Source organism: Bombina bombina, chromosome 1, assembly GCF_027579735.1.
Source record: "Bombina bombina isolate aBomBom1 chromosome 1, aBomBom1.pri, whole genome shotgun sequence".
NCBI lineage: Eukaryota > Metazoa > Chordata > Amphibia > Anura > Bombinatoridae > Bombina > Bombina bombina.
Genome location: NC_069499.1, coordinates 302,726,791 through 302,748,435, shown reverse-complemented (window position 1 = coordinate 302,748,435; position 21,645 = coordinate 302,726,791). Strand labels below are relative to the sequence as shown.

At 40.6% G+C, this 21,645-nt stretch overlaps 1 protein-coding gene across 2 annotated transcripts in view; it reads right to left on the bottom strand.

Moving 5' to 3' along the window:
- Positions 1–10,515: 10,515 nt before the first annotated feature.
- Positions 10,516–21,645, bottom strand: part of HSPBAP1 (HSPB1 associated protein 1) — a 485,172-nt gene continuing 474,042 nt past the window's right edge. For both annotated transcript variants that reach the window (XM_053698076.1, XM_053698077.1), the window contains exon 8: positions 10,516–11,681. In XM_053698076.1, coding sequence (XP_053554051.1) covers positions 11,214–11,681 — 468 coding nt within the window. In that variant the 3' untranslated portion in view covers positions 10,516–11,213. The remainder of the gene's footprint in view (positions 11,682–21,645) is intronic.

The window sequence follows — 21,645 nt, the reverse complement described above, 5'->3', positions numbered from 1 at the left end:
CAAAATCCTAGGAATCCTGACTCTACTCCAAGAGTATATTTTGGATTCACACCAATACAAATATTTACGCCAAATCTTATGGTAAATCCTACAAGTCACAGGCTTACGAGCCTGAATCAAGGTCTCAATGACCGACTCTCAAAACCCACGCTTAAATACAATTAAGTGTTCAATCTTCAAGCAGTCAGCTTCAGAGTCTATTGTCGCCTGATCCAGATCTATTCCGCATAGTCCCCGTTCCATTGTCTGAGCATGCATAACTGCAGAGGTCTGAGATGGAACCGAGCAAACAGGATGATGTCCATGGAAGCCACCATCAGACCAATTACCTCCATACATTGAGCCACTGACGTCTGAGGAGAGGACTGAAGGGCAAGAGAAGAGTCGAAAATCTTTGTCTTTCTGACCTCCGTCAGAAATATCTTCATTAACAGGGAGTCTATTATGGTCCCCAAGAACACAACCCTTGTAGCTAGAATCAGAGAACTTTTTCCCAGATTCACCTTCTAACCGTGGGAGCGAAGAAAAGACAACAAGGTCTCCGTATGAGTTTGCTTGTTTAAAAGACGGCGCCTGGACCAGAATGTCATTCAGGTATTGCGCCACTGCAAAGCCCCGAGACCAAATCACTGCAAAAAGAGCCCCCAGAACCTTTAGAAAAAATTCTAGGGGCTGTGGCAAGGCCGAATGGAAGGGCCACAAACTGAAAGTGATTGTCCAAGAATGCGAATCTCAGAAACTTGTGATGATCCTTGTGAATAGGAACATGAAGGTACGCATCCTTTAGGTCTATGGTTGTCATGAACTAACCTTTTTTTACCAAGGGAAGAATGAAGCGTATAGTCTCGATCTTGAAGGATGGTACTCTGAGAAACTTGTATAGACACTTAAGGTCTAAGATTGGCCTGAAAGTTCCCTCCTTTTTGGGAACTATGAACAGATTTGAGTAAAATCCCAGACCCTGTTTCTGAGGAGGAACAGGACCTGTCTTCTAGGAATATCATCCTAAACGGTTGTTCCGTTTATCTCTCAAGTTTATTTTGCCTACCTTCTTTTGTGTATTTGCTCTGTTTTACGGATCAGCGTGTAACTGCCTCAGACTTCCCTGCAGCATTCTGACGTCACCACTTTAGCGATCAGCTGATCGGACTTCCTCCTTACCGCTGAACTTCACAGCTTGTTCCTGCTGCATCGGATCTGTCATCTGTTCACAGAAAGTCTGTACAGCACCCTCACTATTTTCTAGTCTCCACCCGTAGCTTATTGTATTGAGCTCTCATCTTGTTTGGTACCCTTGTATTTACAGAGTTAGTGTTCTTAGCACATTGTCCTATTTTGACTAATATGCATTTCGTTCACTACACATGCATAGAGTAACACTGTGAATAATAATCCTATCAGTCACAAATCATTTATTCAACTCTATGTTCAACTCTATGTTCATAGCTCATTACATAGACTATCCTTTTCACAGTAACACGCAATATTGTACTAGGAACTTTCTAAATATCAGAAGTTTTAGTCTAGATATATATTACAGTAGTTAGCTATATTAACAGTTGGGATTCATGCACTTTACTATTATAAAAGTCATTAAACTCTCAAAATATACAGTTCACTTCCAAATTTTGGTCAGAAATATGTCGGAAGTTATATATCACACGATTAACTTCAGCATAGAATCCTCAGTCTAATGGGCAGACTGAGTGGACAAATCAATGGTTAGAGCAATATCTCTGTTGTTATTGTTCTTACCAACAACATAATTGGTCCTCTTTCCTCTCCTCTGCAGAGTTTGCTTACAACTCCATTCATTCAACCACAAAACAGATTCCATTTTATGCAAATTATGGATTCCATTCCTCATTCCATAATTTCACAACTTCTGATAGTGTATGTCCATTGGTCAATGAGACAGTTAACACTTTGCATGATAATTTTCAGGTTCTACAACATAATATTAAACAAGCTCAATTACTTCAGAAATCATACTATGATCTAAGACGAAGAAAGCCACCAGTCTACGCCGTTGGGGAGACGGTTTGGCTTTCCACGAAGAATTTGAGACTTCACATGTCTTGTCGGAAATTTAATAAACTGTTCATAGGTCCATTCTGCATAAGCAGTATAGTTAACGAGAATGCAGTTACCTTACAACCTCCCTCAGTTTTTTGTATACATCCGACATTCCATGTTTCATTACTTAAACCCTATTCCCCTGTGAGATCTTATACTACAGACCCTGTGGGCACTTTTCCTTCTATGTTGGATTCTAAGGATTATGAAGTCGAGTAAATCCTCAACTCCAGGTGTCTTTGAGGCGAGTTACAGTATCTTGTCCGTTGGGCTGGTTACACTCCGGATGAGGACTCTTGGGAACCTGCCTATAATTTTTAGCCCCCCGCTTGGTGTCCCTTTTTCATAGAAGACATCCTGGAAGACCCTCTAGTTGAACCTCGGAGCGGTTCTTCGGGGAGGGGGTGTTATGTCAGGGTTATGTCCCTTTAACAAACTGGGTGTAAACTTCTCAGACCCATCTCTTAAAAGTCTCCTCTTCCTGTTCCTAAATGCTTGGTATTTTGATACTATCTCAGACCTGAGCCTATCGAAGTTATACTAGATTGCAGATTTCCAGTCACAGAAGCCTTCACAGAAACCTTATGCTGACCTGTCTTCTAGGAATATCATCCTAAACAGTTATTCCGTTTATCTCTCAAGTTTATTTTGCCTACCTTCTTTTGTGTATTTGCTCTGTTTTACGGATCAGCGTGTAGCTACCTCAGACTTCCCTGCAGCATTCTGTCACCTGTTCATAGTAAGTCTGCGCAGCACCCTCACGTTACTTGCTTAAGCTATTTTCTTCACCTGTAGCAGTTATTGTATTGAGATCTCATCTTGTTTGGTACCTTGTATTTGCAGAGTAAGGCCTCTATTTATCAAGCTGTTAACCGCAAATACGCTGGAATTTCGCAGCGTATTTGTGGCAAGCCTGATTCACCTTAGTTATCAAAGGCTACAGACCGGCAAAAGTAGAATATAGTGACATAACATACGATCCGCCGGACTCAGTCCGACACAGATCGATGCTTACGTCACTACAGATGTTCCAAACACAAGTTCGGCACAATCTGACTACTTTTGCTAGTTATCAAAGAACTAGCAGAAATGCTCTGCACTTTTCCGGCCCAGCGTACCTGGTTTTCAAGCCGCCGCCATTGGAATCAATGGGAATCAATAGAATTCTATCAGCCAAACGGAATTAAGGTAGAAAAAATCCTATTGGCTGATTCAATCAGCCAATAGGATTGAGCTCGCATTCTATTGGCTGTTCCAATCAGCCAATAGAAGATGCCGCATGGATGAAGACTTATGCCCGTCTGGAGGTCCTCTTCTGCCCGGATAGGATGAAGACTTCTGCCCGTCTGGCCCGGCTTCGTTGAGGACTTAGGCCCGGTTGGGTGAAGACGTCTCAAGGTAGGGTGATCTTCAAGGGGTTAGTGTTAAGTTTATTAAGGGGGGATTGGGTGGGTTTTTGAGTAGGGTTGGGTGTGTGGGTTTTAATGTTGGGGGGGGTATTGTCATTTTTTTTTTACAGGTAAAAGAGCTGATTAAGAGCTTTTAAGGGCTATTTGTAATTTAGTATAGGGTAGGGCTTTTTTATTTTGGGGATTAGATTAAGTGTAATTAGTTTAAAATTCTTGTAATTATTTTTTTAAAATTCTGTAATTTAGTGGGGTTTTTTGTACTTTAGTTAATTTTATTTAATTGTAGTTAATTTATTTAATTATAGTGTAGTGTTAGGTGTAATTGTAACTTAGGTTAGTATTTATTTTACAAGTAAATTTGTATTTATTTTAGCTAGGTAGTTATTAAATAGTTAATAACTATTTAGTAACTATTCTACCTAGTTAAAATAAATACAAAGTTGCCTGTAAAATAAAAATAAACCCCGAGATAGCTACAATGTAACTATTAGTTATATTTTAGCTATCTTAGGGTTTATTTTACAGGTAAGTATTTAGTTTTAAATAGGAATAATTTAGTTAATTATAATAATTTTATTTAGATTTATTTAAATTATATTTAAGTTAGGGGGTGTTAGGTTTAGGGTTAGACTTAGGTTTAGGGGTTAATAAATTTAATATATAGGCGGCGGTGTGGGGGGGGCAGATTAGGGGTTAATAAATATAATGTAGGTGGCGGTGGTGTGGGGGGGCAGATTAGGGGTTAATAAATATAATGTAGTTGGCGGTGGGCTCCGGGAGCAGCAGTTTAGGGGTTAATAACTTTATTTAGTTGCGGAGGGCTCCAGGAGCAGCAGTTTAGGGGTTAATATATTTATTAGAGTTGCGGGGGGCTCCGGGAGCAGCGGTTTAGGGGTTAATATATTTATTAGAGTTGTGGGGGGCTCCTGGAGTGGTGGTTTAGAGGTTAATATATTTATTAGAGTTGCGACGGTTTAGGGGGTAAAACAGTATAGTATAGTGTGGGTGCTTAGTGACAGGGTAGCAAGAAAGCTGTAAAAAAGCCAAAGAGCAGCGAGATCGCAGTCCGCTGCTCATCGCTCCATACTTGGTGCACGGCTTTTTGACAGCTTTTTTGATAATTTTGGAGAGCGTATTCAGGTCCGCGGCAACGAAGTTAGGCGAACTTAGGCGAGCGTATTGGGGCCTTAGTGTTCTTAGCACATTGTCCTATTCAGACTAATATGTATTTTGTTCACTACACATGCATAAAGCAACACTGTGAATAACAATCCTATCAGTCACGAACCATTTACTTAACTCTATGTTTATAGCTCATTACATAGACTATCCTTTTCACAGTAACTCGCAATATTGTACTAGGAACTTTCTAAATATCAGAAGTTTTAGTCTAGATAATTATTACAGCAGTTAGCTATATTAACAGTTGGGATTCATGCACTTTACTATTATACAAGTCATTAAACTCTCAGAGTCTTTCCCATTCCCGAGCAATAATCTCTGTAGCACGGTCTGGCACAGGGAAAACCTCCACCGCGGAGGGAACATCAAAGTACTTGTTCAGCTTACTAGATTTCTTAGGGTTGACTACGACAGTTGTATCTGAGTCGTCCAAGGTAGCCAAAACCTCCTTAAGTAACATGCAGAGGTGTTCTAGCTTAAATCTGAAGGATACAACTTCAGCATCAGAAGAAGGAATTAAACTGTCTTTTCACCCTCAGACAGTACCGAAGTGTCTTCTTCCTCTGACTTGTGGGAAGGAGCATCTTGGATAGCCACAACTTGTTTAGAAACCTTACTCACTGATTCCTTAAGTTTCCTTTTACGCTTCCCCTGTGTCAGGGTGCCAGGAATCAGACTGAGACGAGAAGTGCAAAAATAATCACACCTTTATGAATAGCAAAAAATAATAAAAAGTCCACAAGTCAAATAACAAGCCAGGAATCAAAACCAGAGCTGGTAGTCAGACGAGCCGAGTCAGGAGCCAAAGCGAATAGTCAGACAAGCTGGAATCAGGAACAAGGAAAACAGCATAGTCAGGAAAAAGCCAGGGATCAGGAACCAGGAAGCACGTCAGGCAGCCAGGTAATACACAGGAACTCTCACAAACAGGTCTGAGACAACGCAAAGGCAAAGGATACTGAACAGAGGCCCTTTAAATAATAAGTGATGACATCACAATTCTGAGACTGCATCCTGTCGCACATGGATGATGCACACCAGTCTGGCCATAAAAGGAAGTGCAGGAATTGAGCAGCATCCCCCACAATGCACCATAGTCAGGAAGAGAGGTGAGTAAAATGGCACATGGCAAACACAACAGGGAAAAAAACCTGACACCCTGCAACATGGGAAAAGCAGACAATGCCTCATATACCGCAGAAGATACCTGGGTAGAAATATCCTGCAAAGAAAATCCTACCGGATTATAAGAGGAAAGGCAGGAGACTGAAAAGATTGGGACGCTTGAGGAGAAAGCTGCGGCAAATCTGATACAGGAGACACCTGAACAGCATCCGCCTTAGCTAATGGTGGCTCAAGGTTAAAAATGTGATCTCTGTAACTTCTCTCAATGCATGAGGAACAAAATGGAGTTGGAGGTTCCACTTGGGAATCAAAACACAGCTGGCATGAAACAATTTGTAAAGCCTCTTTCATCTTTGCAAAAGTAATGTGAAAAATAAAAAATAAACCGTTTTTAATGAAAATTAAATTGAGAGTACTGTGCCTTTCAATTAATCTTTAATGTAGGAAGTAAAGCCAGCAATAAACCCCAGGCAACCCAAACACCTCAGTAGCTTCACTGAGGTGCCTACCTGTCCTGCATCCAGAAAAAAAAGTCTTACTCCCAAAGGTCCATTTCAGACCTGTAATAATTTAGAAATTAATTTCACACACAGAGCAGCCGATAACTGCATCACCAACTCAAGCCGACAGCGCAACTGAAAGCACACCTAACAGACTAACCCGCCTCCATCAAGGACCCTCCCCTTTTAATCAGAAGCGGTCCCGGCAGTCATAGTACAAAGTAGGGAGAAAACACGGCCGCAACAAATAAGTAAAAGTTCTGCCAGGATCACAACCGGAGCAAAAAACCACAGCTGAGCTACAAATTCAAAATAAAAAATCTCTCCTCACTGTCTCCCAGTGCCTGCCAAACTGCCCATAAATGAACCCTTCCATAGTTGGTTAATGTAAAGCGCCCTGTTCAAGCAGCATTTAACTGCTGAAGTGCCAACATTTTTCTGCTTGCTCTTTTCCAAAGAAAAATATAAATGGCACTTACCTGAAAAACAGTCTGTCCGGCAGCAGGACAGCTCACCTAGTTTAAGAGGATGTCATACCTCACATGGACCTGTGGAAAAGGAAAGAATCTGAGTAAACCTACTCAGGCTTTCTGATTAGGGCAGCAACAACCTTGGGAAAACGCAGAGAGGATTGTACCTCACAAGTTCCCAATTGCTCAAGAGTCACCACTGGCCTACTGAAGAGACTGACGTGGACTAAGGCTAGACTCCAGGAAAGATCAGAATAAACCTACTCTGCTTAAAAATAATAAAATCTTGATCAGACACCTAAACTTCACCTCCTCCTTGCACTGTAGGCAAAGAGAATGACTGGGGGGTTATGGGTAGGGAAGTGATATTTATCAGCTTCGCTGTGGTGCTCTTTGCCTCCTCCTGCTGGCCAGGAGTGATAGTTCCAACAGTAATTATTGATGATCCGTGGACTCACGAGTCATTAGAAAGAAAAAAGAATAGTATTAGCGATTTACCAGATGTAGCAATATTCAATCTTTAACTAATATTCCTATGTGCAGGGTGCCTGAAAATGATTAAACAGTTTTGAGTGGATGAGAATGAACTAAAGAGTTTTGGTGAAAACATCCATTCATAATCCCCAAATATAACAAACTCAATTATGGGCTATTCTCCTACAATCCGGGAGCTAAATTATGTTTAACATTATCTAGATTTACCCATCCATAACTTTCCCACTTAATTATGGTTCAGGCACACACAAACATAAAAAGGAGATGAAACTCCAAGTGTAAAACACCCCTAACATGGTGTTTCACAATATGGGGAACCCCCCTCTCATTGTGGATTGGTATGTGATGATACTGAAAAGATAAAGTATATTACTAGTCTGGGAGCATAAATAAATACTTTTTATATAGCAAAATCCTAAAATGAAATCCATAAATGACACTGAATGATTAGCATTTCCTGAAATCTGAGTGTATCTGCGCAGATGGAATTCAGTTTTAAAAGGATGCTACATATTAATTGTATTGGGATCTTGAGAAATGCTGCATTCTGTATATGCCTATATAAGTACTTATCATTTGCATGGACATCTTCTTAAGGGTAAATCAAATCAGAAGTCAAATAGAATAGTAATTAAATTCTTGCATGTTATGCCAAAGAAAAATGAGTGCAGGTAGAAAGCCAATAACAGAAAATAAGAGTGAATGTGTACTTAACATTTACATAGACATCTTCTTAAAGGAAAATCAAAGGCTAGTGAGTGAATTCTTGCAGGTAATTTTTTTTAAGCTTACGTTTTTTTTTTTATATAGGATAGGTCATTTATTTATTTTTTAAATGCAAAAGAGCTAAATCGTTTATGCACTTTTCAGGGCATTTTTTTGCTGAATTTTCTTAAAGATATGTTTTTTTATTTAGGTGCAAAAGAGCTTTGATTACTTCAGGGCAATGCACAACAAAAGCCCAGGGCAATTTTTAGAGATATTTTTTTTTAAAGATAGATTTTGCTTGGGGGGGGGGGTTCTTTAATTTTAGTATAGGTTTTTTGTTTTCAAAGCAATTTTTAAAGTAGGTTTTAGTTTTAATGTAATTTTTTTTAAGGAGACTAGTTTTAGGATAGGACATTTACTGGTAGTTTTAAAAAAAAAAAAACGTTTTCAGTGGTAGTGTTTTTGATTTTTTGTACCTTAGCTGGTCTTAGGTTAGGGGGGTCTTGGGGGGGTTAGCTTTTAGGGTGTTGGTATTGGTGGTTTAGGGGTTAAGTAGAGTAGGGAGTTTTTTTGCGGTGGGGATGTGGCAGTTTAAGGGTTAAGTAGTGTGGGGTTATTGCGGTGGGAGGTTTTGTCAGTTTAGGGGTTAATAGCGATGGGGATTATGGCAAATTAGGGTTATACTTGTAGGCTGCTATACGTTTACTTGTTTGAGTGCTTTATGTAAAAAGGATAATTTACTTTACATCATTAATGTATGTAGCGATACTGCTTGGAATATATTGCCAACATTGTCACCCATTGTGATGTACAGTAAAACGCCCCTCGGCGATGCTTCCTTTAGACACTGATGTTAGCCACTTGGAATATTTTGCTGGCTTTCTCGACATGGCGACAGATCCATTTTAAAAATCTTGCTACCTTGTGGAACTTTCGATCCTCGGGCCTTAATGAGAAGGAAGTGGATACTGAACCACTTCTAAGCAGCTGCTTGTTTTTAGTTGGCTTCTAAAATGGCAATCTGAAACTGGCTTATTTGCAAACGGTCTTGTATTCTTCACCTGCGACTTATTGCTACAATAACAAAATTTAAGGCACATAGAAGAGATGAAATGCATTACTTTCACTCACAGATAGCAGACTGGTGTTTCCCCTTTGCCCCACCCCCCCTCTTTTCCTTTGAGGAACACAACTTGTACAGTCTTAGTTGGATTTTGGATCAATGTCTTTATGACCTAAATAGGCGTCTACATCTTCATATCCTAAATAGGCGTCTACATCTTCATATCTAATGTTACTACATGGATATTGATAAATGCCTTTAAAACAGAGGTTGCCCATTATAAGGCCGATACTATCTTGTTCAGTTGTAGGTGTCATTGATTGGTCTTGTTTGAATTAATGTTATTGTAGTTTGCAAAACAATTTAAATTGTTCAATGTTTTGCTCTTATAACCGTAAATGTATTTATGAATTATGTTTGCATTACACTGCTTTAGAACTATTATTTATATTAAGTGCATTTGCAGTGCCGGTAATATAGCTTTCTTTCATTGTCAGCTGTGTAAGAACTAAAAATAAAAATAGCTTCTCTTTTTACAAAAAATATAATGAAATATGCAAGTTTTGCAAAGTCATGTAATGTTGTCTGCAATGTGACTTTTTAATAATTTCAGGCTTGGTGGAATAGTGGGGCACTTCCTGTAGTGGAAGACTGGAAAGGGTTAAATGTCAGGAGGCTTCCACATCTGTATAGACGCTTGGCATGAATATTATTTTAAAACAAATGATCAAAGAGATTTACGAATAAGGCTTATTTTTAAATTATATCTAATGACATATTTATTTGCATGATCCTGGCCACAGATTTACTGGATTGTAGCTATTCCGCTGATACACATCTCAATTAGATGACTGAATGCAGATTGGAGTCAAGAAGAGATACCAACTGCACTTCCCAGCCTGTCTTTATTAAAGTTAATATTTCCTGACTTGGCCACTTAGAGGTTTACTACAGGGTCAGAAAATGTAATCACTGAAGGTCTCCAGTAACAAGTCTTGTGACCCAAAAATGTATTGGGAAACAAGCAGCCAGTCCTGAACGTGAAATGGCAATTTTAAGATTACTGCAAGTAATATATTTCTATATGAAGTACTGCCACTATAAACCTCATGTCTAGATCGAAATGACTCATGGTAGCGAGAAATGCATATTAAGCAAACAAGTAGACGAGGGTCATGTTAAATCTTATTTTAAAAGGGAATTGGGGTACTAAGATTAATTTCTGTTACTTTAAAGCAGCAAGCTTCCCAATTTAAAACCACTCACTTGTTATAATCGTACAGGAAATAATATTAATCTCAGTTATGAGTGCTTCATTTCTTTACATTTAAGACTAATCAATATTTATTGTTTTCTATAGATGCCAGGATCTATAAGTTGATGATTTCCTAAATTCTAAAGCCAGTATTGCAGTACTACAACTTAAAGACTTTATTGCAGAAACTTAGAGAAATTGCTTATTTGTGTAGTATAGAGCCGATGATATCAGCAGTTAATTTGTATTTATTTTCATTAATGTTACATCTTCACCTTGGGGAAGTCGTCATATTTAGACACACATACATTACAGCAATATATTTGATTTAGAGGTTTAATATTAAATAACATCATAACAATGCTGCCTGTTCTATAAATATTTTGCACAACTCGAGTTTAAATTGTAATATCTGCAATTTAAGTCCATTGCTTCAAAAAACAAGAAGGCCTACACAAAAGGCTGCTAAAATCTTACCAATCATATAATTAAACATCATATGGGCATTGTTTTTACGATAAGTATTTAACATTCTAATATGTACCTGGATAAGGTGACATGTGGTTCTACATTCTATTTTGTAGATGAGATGACGTTTCTCTTATTAACAATTTTGCGATCTGTTATCCTGTAATTATATGACAACCTTTAATAAACTAACAAGTAGTATCATAAAAAGTAGAGTTTACATCTAAAGAACAGTTTAATTTAGGAAACTGGCCACCACACTGCATCAACAGATTTAAGGTTCTCTATAAAGAGCTTGTTTTGTTTTATGGGTGAGACTGTGCATTTAACTTACAAAAGATTAGCGCTGTGGAATCTGTTGGTGCTCTACAAATAACCGATAATAATAAAAGATAGGTTACGAAAGGTCTTAGTAGAGTCATTTGTGGTCTCTGCAGACTGTCTGCACTGAATTCTTCACCGCTATGCTTTGGTTGCCTGTTTTTGCAGCAGTAGCTCTGCAACCAAGTGCATGACTTGTGGATTTACTAAACAATCCAACACTTCATCACTGGATATTGTTCTCTTGGAAGGCTTTGAATCTGCTCCTAGCGCAGATGGTTCTCTCTGTGGGATGCACAATGTTTGCTGTGAACAAGGACTTTCCTCTGATCTGTGACTCTGCTGCTGAGAATCTGTTGCAGCATTACTTGGTGCTGTACTTTCAAAACCTTTTCCTGAAGGTTTTGATAAAACAGGCATCAGATGTTCTCCAAATGGAGGATCTGCTGTAGATGACAATATTATATCACTGTGAGTCCTCCTCTTCTTGATCTCTCGATCCTGCTTACTGACATCAACTTTGTCTAAAGTTCTACTGTGACATTCCATGTAGGCAGAAACCGCACTGTTTAAATACTGCAGATTTGTATGATGCGTTGTAAGCTGTTCCTGAAAAAGACAAACAATGAATTCCACTAGCTTTTTCTTACTGAATTGTATGTGGTCAAAATATTGGCCTAAGTAATATCTCTAATAACTTACCCTGTTACACTGAGACATTTAAGTGAAAATGCAACTAAATATGTTAATTTAACTTGAGCTCAAGGATATAACAAAATGGAGTCTAATTATGACAATCACACAGCAACAAAAACATTCTGGTGCTGGGTAACTAATCGATAGGAACTAAACTTAGGTTCATAAACGGAAATGATAGATCACTGGTAAATAAAATAGTATTGTTAGGAGAAGTGGAGTATAGTGTGTCTTCTGGAAGATATTCAGTATAAATATCCCTCTCTTGCAAGAGCATCTTAGCAGACTAAAATATAAAGTTGGCGCTTTTTAGACATAAACCTGAAAAAGGAAAAACCCCAGAGCGGGGGGCGGAGCCAGCAGAGTAACATGGAGGACGCACATTTCAGCAGCTCCGGCTACATTGCATACAAAAGTTAATCTATGGGTCTGCTTCAACCTTAATTTCTACTTTATAATGAAGGCTGCTTAATACCAAAGACCCGCGTACCTATTCCTAATACTAAGAGCTCTACCAGTGTGATAGACATTCAAAAACCCTACTGGCACCCTGCAAACAAGAGGTTGTAGAGTCGGCCATCTTGGACATCTCTCTCATGCATCCCGGGAGCCCACTACTATTCTCCGGCATGTTGACAGCGGAGCAAATTATGGAGAGGATACATCTGTTTCTCGATGGGTGCTGCACCATGCTTGAGCGTTTACCCAGCCAGGCGCTCCGACAGGCGGATGACAAGCTTCTAGCTTGTCCTACACAAGTGCCCATCTGCATGACCATGCCGGGGGGTGGCGGCGCTGTGGGGCCCCGGCGCCCCTCGCCCCCTGAGCATATTGCCTTAGAAGCGGAGAATGGAACTACCCCTACCGGCTTCTCGCCGGGTACGTTTAGGAGCTCCGGCATTCTGCGACATCAAACATTTCTCACTGTCATTAGCAGACATCCACAGTTCCTATCGCCTACAGCTAAAACAGCCCGGAGAGGCATACACCTTACTTTGGAGGTAACCTCCGCATCGTTAGGCTGCTCTACTTGGACTTGTCCGAGCGCAGAGGTCAGCAATACACGGTCTCAGAGGATTGAGGACTTACACTGCCTTTTCTATGGAGGAGCTCAGCCGACCCTTCTCAGCAGCGAACAGCAACAGCCAGGCATTACAGCCAGGCTGCACAGAACAGGCATTGGTTAGAACCCTGAGAGCTTTTGAGAGACGCTGACTATGGAGGCGATGTGTTTGATTATTTCTGAGCTCTCCACCATGAGTTGGCTTGAACTGGCTGTTACCTTCAAGCTCCCTTGTTATTTACTAATCTCTCACAGATTTATTCCCTAGTTTGTTTGATGCAATGTTCTCTTATGATGTTCGTGGAAGTGCATGGCTGCACTAAATGATTCATATCCCTGTTACTCCAGTTGTTTACATATTATTGAGCAGTATACTTACATACAAAAGTCTTATTCTTTACTATATTGGGTACCACCTCTGTGCATTTAAATATTAGAGATTTTTCACGTGATGTACTAGCAACTTATATGCAGGGTTTTTGCCGGCCTCATAGCTATAGCTCCAAAGCACAGAGGAGCTCATTACCAAAATTGCATACTTCTCTGGTATTTTATCCCTGCTTATTCCAGTTCTGCACATGTTATTGAACAGTATACTCGCACACAAAAGTTTTATTCTTTTCTATATTGGTTACACGGCTGCACTAAATGATCCATATCCCTGTTTATTCCAGTCTTATACATGTTACTGGACAGTATACTCGCACACAAAAACAGAATTTATGTTTACCTGATAAATTTCTTTCTCCAACGGTGTGTCCGGTCCACGGCGTCATCCTTACTTGTGGGATATTCTCTTCCCCAACAGGAAATGGCAAAGAGCCCAGCAAAGCTGGTCACATGATCCCTCCTAGGCTCCGCCTACCCCAGTCATTCGACCGACGTTAAGGAGGAATATTTGCATAGGAGAAACCATATGGTACCGTGGTGACTGTAGTTAAAGAAAATAAATTATCAGACCTGATTAAAAAACCAGGGCGGGCCGTGGACCGGACACACCGTTGGAGAAAGAAATTTATCAGGTAAACATAAATTCTGTTTTCTCCAACATAGGTGTGTCCGGTCCACGGCGTCATCCTTACTTGTGGGAACCAATACCAAAGCTTTAGGACACGGATGAAGGGAGGGAGCAAATCAGGTCACCTAAATGGAAGGCACCACGGCTTGCAAAACCTTTCTCCCAAAAATAGCCTCAGAAGAAGCAAAAGTATCAAACTTGTAAAATTTGGTAAAAGTGTGCAGTGAAGACCAAGTCGCTGCCCTCCATATCTGATCAACAGAAGCCTCGTTCTTGAAGGCCCATGTGGAAGCCACAGCCCTAGTGGAATGAGCTGTGATTCTTTCGGGAGGCTGCCGTCCGGCAGTCTCGTAAGCCAATCTGATGATGCTTTTAATCCAAAAAGAGAGAGAGGTAGAAGTTGCTTTTTGACCTCTCCTTTTACCTGAATAAACAACAAACAAGGAAGATGTTTGTCTAAAATCCTTTGTAGCATCTAAATAGAATTTTAGAGCGCGAACAACATCCAAATTGTGCAACAAACGTTCCTTCTTTGAAACTGGTTTCGGACACAGAGAAGGTACGATAATCTCCTGGTTAATGTTTTTGTTAGAAACAACTTTTGGAAGAAAACCAGGTTTAGTACGTAAAACCACCTTATCTGCATGGAACACCAGATAAGGAGGAGAACACTGCAGAGCAGATAATTCTGAGACTCTTCTAGCAGAAGAAATAGCAACTAAAAACAAAACTTTCCAAGATAATAACTTAATATCAACGGAATGTAAGGGTTCAAACGGAACCCCCTGAAGAACTGAAAGAACTAAATTGAGACTCCAAGGAGGAGTCAAAGGTTTGTAAACAGGCTTGATTCTAACCAGAGCCTGAACAAAGGCTTGAACATCTGGCACAGCTGCCAGCTTTTTGTGAAGTAACACCGACAAGGCAGAAATCTGTCCCTTCAGGGAACTTGCAGATAATCCTTTTTCCAATCCTTCTTGAAGGAAGGATAGAATCCTAGGAATCTTAACCTTGTCCCAAGGGAATCCTTTAGATTCACACCAACAGATATATTTTTTCCAAATTTTGTGGTAAATCTTTCTAGTTACAGGCTTTCTGGCCTGAACAAGAGTATCGATAACAGAATCTGAGAATCCTCGCTTCGATAAAATCAAGCGTTCAATCTCCAAGCAGTCAGCTGGAGTGAAACCAGATTCGGATGTTCGAACGGACCCTGAACAAGAAGGTCTCGTCTCAAAGGTAGCTTCCAAGGTGGAGCCGATGACATATTCACCAGATCTGCATACCAAGTCCTGCGTGGCCACGCAGGAGCTATCAAGATCACCGACGCCCTCTCCTGATTGATCCTGGCTACCAGCCTGGGGATGAGAGGAAATGGCGGGAACACATAAGCTAGTTTGAAGGTCCAAGGTGCTACTAGTGCATCCACTAGAGCCGCCTTGGGATCCCTGGATCTGGCCCCGTAGCAAGGAACTTTGAAGTTCTGACGAGAGGCCATCAGATCCATGTCTGGAATGCCCCACAGGTGAGTGACTTGGGCAAAGATTTCCGGATGGAGTTCCCACTCCCCCGGATGCAATGTCTGACGACTCAGAAAATCCGCTTCCCAATTTTCCACTCCTGGGATGTGGATAGCAGACAGGTGGCAGGAGTGAGACTCCGCCCATAGAATGATTTTGGTCACTTCTTCCATCGCTAGGGAACTCCTTGTTCCCCCCTGATGGTTGATGTACGCAACAGTTGTCATGTTGTCTGATTGAAACCGTATGAACTTGGTCCTCGCTAGCTGAGGCCAGGCCTTGAGAGCATTTAATATCGCTCTCAGTTCCAGAATATTTATCGGTAGAAGAGATTCTTCCCGAGACCAAAGACCCTGAGCTTTCAGGGATCCCCAGACCGCGCCCCAGCCCATCAGACTGGCGTCGGTCGTGACAATGACCCACTCTGGTCTGCGGAATGTCATCCCTTGTGACAGGTTGTCCAGGGACAGCCACCAACGGAGTGAGTCTCTGGTCCTCTGATTTACTTGTATCCTCGGAGACAAGTCTGTATAGTCCCCATTCCACTGACTGAGCATGCACAGTTGTAATGGTCTTAGATGAATGCGCGCAAAAGGAACTATGTCCATTGCCGCTACCATCAACCCGATCACTTCCATGCACTGAGCTATGGAAGGAAGAGGAACGGAATGAAGTATCCGACAAGAGTCTAGAAGTTTTGTTTTTCTGACCTCTGTCAGAAAAATCCTCATTTCTAAGGAGTCTATAATTGTTCCCAAGAAGGGAACCCTTGTTGACGGGGATAGAGAACTCTTTTCCTCGTTCACTTTCCATCCGTGAGATCTGAGAAAGGCCAGGACGATGTCCGTGTGAGCCTTTGCTTGAGGAAAGGACGACGCTTGAATCAGAATGTCGTCCAAGTAAGGTACTACCGCAACGCCCCTTGGTCGTAGCACAGCTAGAAGGGACCCTAGTACCTTTGTGAAAATCCTTGGAGCAGTGGCTAATCCGAAAGGAAGCGCCACGAACTGGTAATGTTTGTCCAGGAATGCGAACCTTAGGAACCGATGATGTTCCTTGTGGATAGGAATATGTAGATACGCATCCTTTAAATCCACCGTGGTCATGAATTGACCTTCCTGGATGGAAGGAAGAATAGTTCGAATGGTTTCCATCTTGAACGATGGAACCTTGAGAAACTTGTTTAAGATCTTGAGATCTAAGATTGGTCTGAACGTTCCCTCTTTTTTTGAAGACAACTGAGACCTGTGGAACCTCCCCCTTGGGGGAAGTCCCTTGAATTCCAGAAGATAACCTTGGGAGACTATTTCTAGCGCCCAAGGATCCAGAACATCTCTTGCCCAAGCCTGAGCGAAGAGAGAGAGTCTGCCCCCCACCAGATCCGGTCCCGGATCGGGGGCCAACATTTCATGCTGTCTTGGTAGCAGTGGCAGGTTTCTTGGCCTGCTTTCCCTTGTTCCAGCCTTGCATTGGTCTCCAAGCTGGCTTGGCTTGAGAAGTATTACCCTCTTGCTTAGAGGACGTAGCACTTTGGGCTGGTCCGTTTTTACGAAAGGGACGAAAATTAGGTCTATTTTTTGCCTTGAAAGGCCGATCCTGAGGAAGGGCGTGGCCCTTACCCCCAGTGATATCAGAGATAATCTCTTTCAAGTCAGGGCCAAACAGCGTTTTCCCCTTGAAAGGAATGTTAAGTAGCTTGTTCTTGGAAGACGCATCAGCCGACCAAGATTTCAACCAAAGCGCTCTGCGCGCCACAATAGCAAACCCAGAATTCTTAGCCGCTAACCTAGCCAATTGCAAAGTGGCGTCTAGGGTGAAAGAATTAGCCAATTTGAGAGCATTAATTCTGTCCATAATCTCCTCATAAGGAGGAGAATCACTATCGAGCGTCTTTATCAGCTCATCGAACCAGAAACATGCGGCTGTAGCGACAGGGACAATGCATGAAATTGGTTGTAGAAGGTAACCCTGCTGAACAAACATCTTTTTAAGCAAACCTTCTAATTTTTTATCCATAGGATCTTTGAAAGCACAACTATCCTCTATGGGTATAGTGGTGCGTTTGTTTAAAGTGGAAACCGCTCCCTCGACCTTGGGGACTGTCTGCCATAAGTCCTTTCTGGGGTCGACCATAGGAAACAATTTTTTAAATATGGGGGGAGGGACGAAAGGAATACCGGGCCTTTCCCATTCTTTATTAACAATGTCCGCCACCCGCTTGGGTATAGGAAAAGCTTCTGGGAGCCCCGGCACCTCTAGGAACTTGTCCATTTTACATAGTTTCTCTGGGATGACCAACTTTTCACAATCATCCAGAGTGGATAATACCTCCTTAAGCAGAATGCGGAGATGTTCCAACTTAAATTTAAATGCAATCACATCAGGTTCAGCCTGTTGAGAAATGTTCCCTGAATCAGTAATTTCTCCCTCAGACAAAACCTCCCTGGCCCCATCAGACTGGGTTAGGGGCCCTTCAGAGATATTAATATCAGCGTCGTCATGCTCTTCAGTATCTAAAACAGAGCAGGCACGCTTACGCTGACAAGGATTCATTTTGGCTAAAATGTTTTTGACAGAATTATCCATTACAGCCGTTAATTGTTGCATAGTAAGGAGTATTGGCGCGCTAGATGTACTAGGGGCCTCCTGAGTGGGCAAGACTCGTGTAGACGAAGGAGGGAATGATGCAGTACCATGCTTACTCCCCTCACTTGAGGAATCATCTTGGGCATCATTGTCATTATCACATAAATCACATTTATTTAAATGAATAGGAATTCTGGCTTCCCCACATTCAGAACACAGTCTATCTGGTAGTTCAGACATGTTAAACAGGCATAAACTTGATAACAAAGTACAAAAACGTTTTAAAATAAAACCGTTACTGTCACTTTAAATTTTAAACTGAACACACTTTATTACTGCAATTGCGAAAAAACATGAAGGAATTGTTCAAAATTCACCAAATTTTCACCACAGTGTCTTAAAGCCTTAAAAGTATTGCACACCAAATTTGGAAGCTTTAACCCTTAAAATAACGGAACCGGAGCCGTTTTAAACTTTAACCCCTTTACAGTCCCTGGTATCTGCTTTGCTGAGACCCAACCAAGCCCAAAGGGGAATACGATACCAAATGACGCCTTCAGAAAGTCTTTTCTAAGTATCAGAGCTCCTCTCACATGCGACTGCATGCCATGCTCTCAAAAACAAGTGCGCCACACCGGCGCGAAAATGAGGCTCTGCTTAAGCTTTGGGAAAGCCCCTAAGGAATAAGGTGTCTAATACAGTGCCTGCCGATATTATTGTATCAAAAATACCCAGATAAAATGATTCCTCAAGGCTAAATATGTGTTAATAATGAATCGATTTAGCCCAGAAACAGTCTACAGTCTTAATAAGCCCTTGTGAAGCCCTTATTTACGATCGTAATAAACATGGCTTACCGGATCCCATAGGGAAAATGACAGCTTCCAGCATTACATCGTCTTGTTAGAATGTGTCATACCTCAAGCAGCAAGAGACTGCACACTGTTCCCCCAACTGAAGTTAATTGCTCTCAACAGTCCTGTGTGGAACAGCCATGGATTTTAGTTACGGTTGCTAAAATCATTTTCCTCATACAAACAGAAATCTTCATCTCTTTTCTGTTTCTGAGTAAATAGTACATACCAGCACTATTTCAAAATAACAAACTCTTGATTGAATAATAAAAACTACAGTTAAACACTAAAAAACTCTAAGCCATCTCCGTGGAGATGTTGCCTGTACAACGGCAAAGAGAATGACTGGGGTAGGCGGAGCCTAGGAGGGATCATGTGACCAGCTTTGCTGGGCTCTTTGCCATTTCCTGTTGGGGAAGAGAATATCCCACAAGTAAGGATGACGCCGTGGACCGGACACACCTATGTTGGAGAAAGTTTTATTTTTTCTCTATACTGGTTACCGCCTATTATGCTCTCATCTAACTACTTAGAGTGTATGCATGATAATATTTCTTATGACCCATCTAGGGTACAATTTTTCTCACAGGTCTAGATCTGTTACTCATACAACTTGATTATTGGAGTGGTATAGTTACTTCTATCCTTCAATCAGCCTAGGGAAGCCATGTGCATCTCTCATATATCTTCACAATAAGCTTTTGGATGGCAGGATCTGTCCGCGGCCGAGGCAGAGTTCTGTACATCATCCCACTATGCTGACTCCCCAAACATTTGGCTAACATTTACCTTTCTCCATATTTAAAATATCCACACTGAACCATTCACCATTTGCCCCCCAGTAACTTTCCCAAACTGTTTCATAATTTAACGCCTGCCATATATTCCCATAGACCCAGCACCTACTTAGAAATGATGATTATTTATAAGCTTTTGATGCGAGGTGTAGTTTGGATATGCACCTAGCAGTCTATATGTTTTTGTGAATGTATGCATGCCGGTGCTACCCTGTAATAATGAAGCCAATCTACTTAGTACACTAAGCGCCTGTTATCAATTATATATGATCGCCTACCCTCCTTGTCATTCACAACAAACCTCTAAGTCCTTAAATTACTCACTTCATTCTTCTTAATTTTTATTACCACCTCCCCCCCCCACCACCACCACCATAAAGAGCCTCCTTTTACAGGAGAACTAATTACGCGGCTTGTCTTTTCTATGACGCATCCCTATCATATTTCTTACTTAACAGCACTATATGTCTTTAATTAACAACAACCCCTATTGTACCGCACCCCATACTACCTTCTTTAAATCAGATGAAAATTTTATTCTAATTTGTCATGGGTTCAAGATAGACTATTTCTACCACTCTATTTCCTCTAGATATCATTTTCGATGACAGGAGTCCAAAAGGGGCTTCTTCTATCAGGAGAGGAAAACACTATAAAGTTAAAAATGAGGTCTCAGTTTTGCCTGTTACATGTGAATATAGAGATGTTGCTTTGGGTTTTCTTATGATAAATCTTTACCTATATGTGGCTATAGTATAATTTTGAACTCCTAAGCATTGTCATAGTTTAAAAGAATGTTTCTGAATACTTATGTAACATGTTTATTCGATGTTGTCTTGTCAATAACCTCAATAAAAAAATTATTTGAAAAAAAAAACAAAACAAAAAAAACCCCAGAGCAAAACAAAGAAAGAAAGAAACAAAAAACAAACAAACGCACACATACACACAAATCATTGTGAGGACATATATATATATATATATATATATATATATATATATATATATATATATATATATATATATTTATATACTTATAAAAAAAAAGTTACTTTTTAAAACATAGTTACAAGTATGCAAAGAAAACCATGTGACCACTATGTGCAATGTTTCACCAAAGCCTCAAGATGAAGCCATAGCTCTATAAAAATAGTTCTCTAATCTTAAAAAGGTTAATACTTTGTGAGATCATCTACCATAGAACAGCAGAGTGACTTTAGTAAGAAACATTTGATGCTTTTTGCCCTTTCCTTGTGAAAAGAATAAAACACAAATAAATGACTTTCATGGTTTCTATTTTAGTTTTTAAATAATATTTAAGTGCTTTAAAGGATGATCACAATTGGGGAGGCATTATGCTAGGGGGGGGGGGCTAATGAACCCCCTCTGAGACACCTATGGTACCCCACAGATTTCCAGGAAGCATTTTCTTTACTTCAGTCAAAAGCCATATGCCAACAGGTATTTATATTGGTCAAGGCTGTAAGAAAACCTCTGCCAGCCTCTGAGAAAGTATATTTTTACTAAATTCTGCTTGTACTGATGCAAACACATTAAACTGTTACAATTAAATCAAACTATGCAAGGAAAAACATATGACATGGCAGGGTCGGCTCCAGAACGAATGAAATGGGGGGGCATTTTTTTTCACGATGGGGCATGCATTTAAAAAGCATGTATGAGAGTCAAAATAAGAGCAGACCTACTGTGGCAGTCCAGGGGTTACATTTCTCAGATCTCTGGCTGTGCAGGAGTTAGATTTGTTTATATTTCTGGAAGTGCAGCGGTTACATGTGTCATATCTCAAGGAGTATAGGAGTTACATTTATAAGATGTCTGGCAGTGCCACAGCAGTTACATTTACCAGATTTATGGCAGTGCAGGGGTTACATTTGTCATATCTCAGGAATGTCTCCCACATATGACACAGCCAGTGGACACTGTTTGCATGTGTAGCTCTACCAATGACCCTACTAATGATCAAATAAGCTTTTACGTGACAATAAGTTTGAGTGCCAAGCAGTACATTACTTGTACAG